The 7,837-nt window shown below is 40.9% G+C and overlaps 1 protein-coding gene and 1 pseudogene across 1 annotated transcript; both read right to left on the reverse strand.

Annotated features, from left to right (window-relative positions):
* Positions 1-2,164: 2,164 nt before the first annotated feature.
* LOC131333509 (ankyrin repeat-containing protein BDA1-like) lies at positions 2,165-5,797 on the reverse strand. Its single transcript, XM_058368071.1, has 2 exons — positions 5,112-5,797; positions 2,165-3,123 (listed from the first exon to the last, which is right to left on the reverse strand). Exons 1-2 carry the CDS (start codon positions 5,739-5,741, stop codon positions 2,302-2,304), a joined length of 1,452 nt encoding a protein of 483 aa, XP_058224054.1. The 5' UTR covers positions 5,742-5,797; the 3' UTR covers positions 2,165-2,301.
* Positions 4,852-4,965, reverse strand: LOC131334966 (small nucleolar RNA snoR100; annotated as a pseudogene).
* Positions 5,798-7,837: the final 2,040 nt, after the last annotated feature.

Consider the following 7,837-nt stretch of genomic DNA (forward strand, 5'->3'; position numbering starts at 1 on the left):
TCAAACTGAATAAGGGCATTTTTGTTCATAATTGGTAAAAAATTTAATCGGCTGCAAGTAGCAAGAAGTGCATTGCAAATAGCGACCACCCCAAATTGGTGTTGATCTTCCTCCATATATGTTCAGTGAATAAAACGAATGCGGAAGCAGACGGTTAGGATTACCTAAACCGAAACGAACGAATCACAAACGCCAAATACAAATCTACAAAGCGGATGCGAGTACGTGTCACCCACAATATCGGCTGTACAAAAGCTAAAACCAATCTACGATGGTAGAGAGAGAAATCTAGAGAGAGAGAGTATCCTTGGTCTCAATATATAATTGGTTATTGTGTGTGTTTTTTCTTTTGTGGATTTCCAGCAGGGAATTATACAGAGCGAGCATCCTAGATGCGTTAGGAGTCTAATAATCCAAATATGTTTGGATTCCTTCGTCCTTGCAACTCTTCCAACTCATCTCTCCAAGATAAGAAAATCAGATGGGACTCTAAAATAATGGGTCACCGCCACCGGAGTCATGCCGGCACATGGGCGACCCGATTTGGTCCCGGACCTGTCCCAAGTTCCAACAGTATATAATGTGGTGACAACGATCAGCCGGCTGGTTCTGTCATTCAGTGCCTTGGTCTCTGAATAAATATCCCTAATTTTAACGATACTAATGCTAAAGGGCAGTCGTTTCAAGCTGAACAATATCACTAAATCGTGTTTCGGACGCGCAGATGGTTCCCCTTGGCTGCAACGCACCCTTGCGGTGATGCTATTTCTTGGTATCCTTGCATCAAACAATCCATCGGTATTTTGACTTTTAACAATTTTCTCGTGCAATCTGCACTCGCGTTGGTGCACGCCAACATATTGACCTTTGTAGTTCATTAGCTAAACTGACTGTGATTGGCATTGTTCGAATTCATTACTGAGTTTGAGAGACTGTTAACAGGGTTTCCAGGTTTGCTCGATTTGCATCGAGTTAGTATTCTTATTTCTGGGCTTCGCCCAGATATTACCACAGACGTTTGTTTGCTTCCTCGTTTGAATTAGCACTTTGCCAAGAGGACGCAATTATAGCAACAGCAGCACACAAATTCTCTACATTAAGAGCATCCTCATTGTAATAGGCAAATGGATGTAGAGAGCGACATCGTGCAAGGGAGAATGGAGGGCGTGGGATCCTCAGTCCCCACCCTATGTTCCCAACTCTCTTGGTTCAACATGTGTCTTATTATACCAATGGCAATCCCAGTCGTTCAATGAAAATCCTCTCTTTATCGCTCACTTCTCCAGCGATAATCACTGTGTCTTCACCACCTCTCTACTTTGCTGGCGAACTCACCGACCCGCCCTCTTTTTTTTCCACGCACTCTTCCCCTTTCCTTCTCATCTCTCTGTCTACAAACCCTCTCTTCTACCAAAAAAATACAGTAGCGTTGTACAAAGTTGTAGTTTTCGAGTAGAATTAATTTTGGGTTTGTATGTAGTCCATGAGAGTTCCAGAAATCAGTTCGAAACTAAAAATAAAAATAAAAAACTTAGACCGGAAAATGCAATCCATGGGATTCAGAAACCAAACCGGAAACTGGAAAAAAATAGAATTTGAACTCCGACCAGTATAGTGTCAAATTACCGTATGTGATTCGCACAGATGGTAGACTGACTACCCTCGTCATCACCATTTCGAGTGATGCAGTCTGAAAATGAAGATAAAATTCGTAACTTTTACATAAGGGGATATGTATGGAGCTGGGTTTGTGTATCAGAGAGAGAGAGAGACCATTGTTTTGTTTGGATGTCCGCCGTCGGCGAAGTGGAGAAGGTAGAGATGCGCTGGAGATGTGAGTGAGAAAGGGAGAGATCCAGTACTAACGGCTGGGATTACTTTTGGACACATGTCAAGCGAAGAGGGTTGGGAACAGAAGATAGAGACAGGCTTGAAGGACAGGAGATCACACGTCAGAATGGAGGGAGAGGTTTTAGGAGTGACAGGTTATTCAGGTAGCCCAATTTTAACTTTTTAATTATTTCAATTATTAAAGGGTTGAGATTAAATGGTTAACATCCAACGGCTACAAAAAAAAAGTGCATATGGTATGTCCAAAATAAATGGGTGTATCGTAGCAGGACCTTACAGAGCTACACAAATTAAATTCCATGCTATGCTCGAATGGTTTAAAAAAGAGTTTGCAAAGATGATTTAAAGACGTTCAAAATAATTTGGCAAATTCTACAGTACACTTTAATCACTTCTCAGTTCTTACCAGTATTTGTGTAATCCCTCTCACCAGTATATGTATAATCCCTCTCAAAGATCATCGTTCTCGTCATCTTCTCCGTTATTTGGATCCTCTTCCTCTTTGATGTATCCATACTTTCTGAGAAGCCATGTGATCACCCGAATGAAGTTACCAATGAAGACAATAGCTATCAACAACAGCCAAGCCAGCACGGAAATCTTCGTCACTTCGTAAAGGGTTTTCTGATTGTTTTTGGGAGTCATGTGAATGAACGTAATGAAGTACGTGATAGTTTGCGCGGTGATTGCAATCCACATGGTAACCATTTGAACCCACATCCATCTCCGTCGCTTTATAGGTAATCCGCTTACTTGTAGCAGAATTATGCTCAGCGACGCGAGGAATGCAATGGTGTCGAAGATCATGAACTGCCCGTATGCCACTGGAATGTTGTAGGCCATAACCGACTGACCCGCTTCGTGTGAGGTTTTCTCTCCAGACTCGCCATTTGAATCTGTAGTGCTGTCGTTTTGCCAAACGCCACCTGGGGGTGATATTGCTGCTTGAAATGCAACTGTAGCGATGAGTGACGCCACCACCATCAACGAGCTTCGCTTCCTTCCCAGCCAATCTGTGTGTTTGTGCTTCTTGGGCTGCTCTTTTATACTAATGCCATTCTGCAACTCTTTCTTCTTTCTAATCGAAAAAACTTCTGTTATTTCGCCATTGCTGTTAAATCTTGTAGAAACTCCACCTCCCTGAAGGCACTGCTTGATTTCCATGTCCCTTAAATCTCTTGGACTTTGTGATAAGACATCCAATGCTGTCAAACCATGTGCATTTCTTCTGCCTACTTCAATTGCAGTTGTAACAAGCAAGAATTTTATGATCTGCATATAATATGACCAGAAGTTATCACCCAAGTGTATGGTATTTGTAACAACATGAAGATGGGCTTTTTGTGTCAAGTCCACGGACAGGGTTGGTGGACTAGGCGCTCCTTTAGGGGCAGCTATGTTACATGCACTCGGGCATGGATGTCAGAGGCGGGTAAGTGTCCAAGCATCGGATATTAAAAATAGGCCTAAAATAAGTTTCATTTTCGAATATTACTTAAAAAGAGGCCTAAAATTAGTTTCATTTCCAAATATTACTTTGTGTCTGGGAATTTCAGTTAAGGGTCGGTACATTTAGGCCAGAGCAGGAAGGGCAATTTGGCTGTGAATTTTACAGTGGCAAGCTGTGTTGAAATCCCACCGAAGGAAACCAAAAATTGGTTAAGAGATGAAAACCAGAGATGATCAATAAGAAGAAATGCAATATATCACTTGTTCTCTTACCCTTTTCTATTGAGGCATTACGCGTTGAGCAACTATCTGCCTTCATAATTTACTTTAGATTTTTAACGCATATTCGGAACCAAAGATGAAACAACTAATAATCAATATTTCAAGTCTGTGGTCTTACAAAATGTTAACAAACATTGCCAAGAACATGTAACATTTTTCTCATTGCTATGTTTGGATATAGAATTCGAACAGAAAAAATGAAAGGAAACATGAATTGGAACAATTACTAGCACCCATTAGTTTTTCTATGGGTAACCAAACAAAAATTGTATTTTTTGAAAAATGCCTGTTCTCTCTACATAAAAGTTGAATTTTTTCCAAATTTTTTTTAACAATTCTTTATCTTCTTGGTTTTCCAGCTCAGCCAACAAAAGCAATGAATTCAACTTCCTTTTATTATAACTTCCAAACAAGAAAATTCTAACTTTTCGCTTCTTTTGCAACGAATTGCATTTTTTTTTGACGGCTTCTGCAATGAATAACTACATGTTACACAACTCCAAGATTTTCATCAAATTTGTGTTTCTGTTCAAAGCAACATGCATCAATAATTAACAGCCTGGTCACAAGATAAGTGATGATAAACAACATTCATCAAGCACTGGACGCTTGGGACCAATTGACACCAGAGTCCAGAAAATAGTCCAGGCCCGCCCTGGCCATACAGCCCACCAGGCCACTGCCCACAGCCCCCAATTTTACAGCCCCAATTAGGGCTCCTGTGTTTCGAACTCAGGACCTTAAAAACTTCAATTTGCGTATGCAACAACAACATGCCTTGCTTTGCAATAAAACTAGCTAAAACATAATGTGTGTATGTCCATATCTATATATACACAAAATCAAGTTCACTAATTCCCTTGTTTGAGGGGTTTACGATATGTTCAAAATATGAAGCAAAAATGCTACATTTGATTTTGAAAGTACTAAAATCTTTTTGGGAAACATATTTCATTTTCCTCATTCACAACAACATTACGATCCCGACAATATCCCACCTAGGACAGCCAAAAAGTCAGGGTCGGCCCTGAGAATAATTCGAACCAAGGCAGACACATACCCTCTACCCAGTATTAGTCCGGGAATCCCTTCTTCCCCCAAACAACAACAATAACAGAACTCATCTAGCCCCCAATCATTGGGGTATTGGCTGGGAGGATCATAGACAGACTTAACATTCAGCAATACATGCACAAAGTGCCTGCTCTTAGAAAACAAAAGAATAGCCCTCCTATACCTCCTAGAACCAAGGAGCCAAAAGGACGTTGCGCTTTTGCTATGGAAATATGCCCCAAATCAAAGCCGAAAGGCATCATTCATCAACGAGCGCAGGCCTAGAGAACCAAATCAATTTGTGTGCACATTACCATTCTTCCTTCATTCGTAGTCTAGAGCATTGGAAAGCACAAAATTGAACATTTTTTTATCATCAAAACTAAACATAATCTAATCATTAGTTGTTGTATGAACCTAAATAAACTATTCCAAATTGCACAATTTTGAAATGAAGAAGAGAAATATACATATACCTCAAGCTGTTTCTTGGCCACAGCAAGATGCAGAACAGTGTTGCCATCCCCATCCTTCCAATTCACAAACTCATCTTTCCCAAAACCCTCAACCACCACCTTCAAAGCCTCCAACCGGTTATACTTCACACAAAGATGCAAACAACTCTCTCCTCCTCCGCCGGTCACCGCCCGAGCCAACTCCGGGTTAACTCGGAGCAACTCGGTCAGAACCCCAACTCGCCCTTTGATGCAAGCAAGATGAAAGGGAGACCTCCCGTCGCGATCCAACACGAAACCCACGTCGGGATTCACCGAGACAAGCTCTTTGACTATCTCCGCGTACCCTTTGGCCGACGCCAGGTGAAGCGGCGTCAAGCCGTCGGAATTCGGTTTTCCGGCGAGGTCGGGGTTCTGGTTTAGCAGGGATTTGGCGAAGTCGAGGTGGCCCAGGAGCGCGGCGACGTGGAGGGGCGTGTCGGTGGAGGAGGGCGGCGAAGGCGGCGGGGAGGAGGTGAGGACGAGGGGGGTTTGGTCGAGGGTTTGGGGGAGAGAGGGTAGTGAACCTTTCATTGCTGCTTCGTGAAGGTTTCTTCTGTGTGCTGATTTTTGTTGTTCTTGATCGAACAAGGTGAGTAATTGCGTTCTCATTTTTTTTTTCTCCTGTGGTTGGCTTTCTCCTGTGGTTGGGTTTTCTGCGTCGAAGGTAAGTAGAAAAGTCTTTGGTAGTACTTTGACCTTTGTTTTGGGAAACTTTCAAAATGTCCCCATACTTTCTTTAAAATATTTTTTACTCCATAAATGGAAGTTGCGGATTTTGATTTTCGCCCACTTTGTTTATGAAATTAGTCACATTAAAAGTAGAGCGTCATCACTAAAAGATGGAGCGCGAAAATCAATTTCCTTAGACTATATACTATTATAGGCGTCATTCAACTAGGCTCATGTTATCGTCAAATTACATAAATATGGCATTTGACTCAAATTTTCACCCGAATTTGGGTAAAAATATAGATCAAGACTGGAGATACTCTAACATTTATCTTTAACCTAAATTTAGTGTTGTATTTTTTTTCGTCAAAATATATTAATAAAAATGGCATATTGATAAATAATAAAAAATTGAAAAGAGGTGTGAGAAAAAAAGAGTATGGATTTGAGTTTTCCCACATCCGGAGGAGAAAAAGGGTAAAACTCATAATGAGAGGTCGAAAGAGTATGAAATAGGAATTGGATTTTTAGTGTTTCCACTCTAATTTTGAGTTTGGGTAAAAAAAAATGGTAAAACTAAAAATGGGTAAGGAAAAAGATTTGGGCACCTGCTCGGACCATATTTGACAAAGCACGAGGAGTTGACACAGTGATCAGATAACTGTCCTAAAAGGGATTCCAAGTGTGCAAGGACTTTCTTGTACCACCTCATATCCCACGGGATAACCATTACCTATTCTAATTCTACGAAACTACCAAGGGATTCTTGTTGAGAGGGATTCAAAACAAAAATGGGATTGGGATGATTAGTCGGGATTGGACTTGTCCATCATGTGATCCCATACACAAAACAAACACGGGATAGTGAGGATTAACCACCAAATAGTCTCTAGTCTCCGAACTAATAATCCCAAGGCTATAATCCCTCTAAATCCAATCCACCGAATCAAACAGGGCCTAAAGGGATGAGGATAGCTACGACTACTCAACCCGATAAGTTACTTATTGTTCAATTTAGTAACTTAATTCATGTGATTGTGCAAAAACAAAATTAATGAGAAATTGAGCAAGTAAGCATAATACTACTAATAAGCATGAAAAATCTCAAAAATTTAATGAGTTTTGGAAAGTGAACGATTTGATTACCAAAATAGACTCCAATACGGGCGAATTGAGTTTTGTTCACCCTCCACTTCAGAGAGTGAATATTACTCTTCTTCTTATTGGTTAAAATGATGTGGACTCTACCACAAAGTGATGTCATGCTTACCAAAAAGTATATTGCATGATAAGTATGACATGACTTTGTGGTGGAGTCCACACCATTTCAACTAATGAAAGAGAAAGAGAGAGTAATATTTACCATCTTTTAAGGAAGGTAAACAAAATTACACTCAATAAGAGCTCTTACACAGCCTAACAGGACCCTTGTGTTACTCAAAGGATCTTATATCAAAGGGCTCATACTCCCCCTTTTTTGTTTTTTTTTGTTCATTTTGGAAACGATTTTTCTTTCTATTACACATCATCGTTGAGCCTGCTTAGGCACCTTCTGCAAGGACATTCGATAGTTGGCTTCAAGTCTGTTGTGTTTTACAAACATGCGAGGCCAATTAAGTAAAACAACGATTTTGCCCTCGAATGGGGATTGGCTTCGGTCCAAATTAAAAGAAACACATTTTGTCGCGCATCATCCTGTTTGTGTCAAGACCATGAAAAGGCCATTTTCATGATGGTCGTAAAGAACCGAGGTTGTAGTTCGAGGAAGGAACCACTAGTATGCACATAGATAAGCTCGAACTGTCAACCTATCCTCAACATACCCGAAATCATTTGGTCTGGAGGCTCTCCTCGCGGTAACCACTCATCTCATGTATGGCAAACTCTATCGTCTAAGGGAATTGAGGTGGTCCATGTACGATGGGTGTTCATTTGGCTCGGTTACATGTGAACTACCTCCCTCATTGCTTCCCCCATCTACTAGTACGCGAGTGTGCCAGCTTGATCGTCGAACAAGAGCATTGTTTACTTCACAA

The sequence above is a fragment of the Rhododendron vialii genome, chromosome 7a (genome assembly GCF_030253575.1).
Source record: "Rhododendron vialii isolate Sample 1 chromosome 7a, ASM3025357v1".
NCBI classification, from domain to species: Eukaryota; Viridiplantae; Streptophyta; class Magnoliopsida; order Ericales; family Ericaceae; genus Rhododendron; species Rhododendron vialii.

What these genes read in the sequence shown, in the direction of transcription:
- LOC131333509 (XM_058368071.1), bottom strand. Translation starts at nt 5,741, where the DNA reads ATGAGAACGCAATTACTCACCTTGTTCGATCAAGAACAACAAAAATCA. An exon ending in TGGCCAAGAAACAGCTTGAG is followed by an intron (nt 3,124 to 5,111) that starts GTATATGTATAT and finishes TATTATATGCAG; the next exon opens with ATCATAAAATTCTTGCTTGT.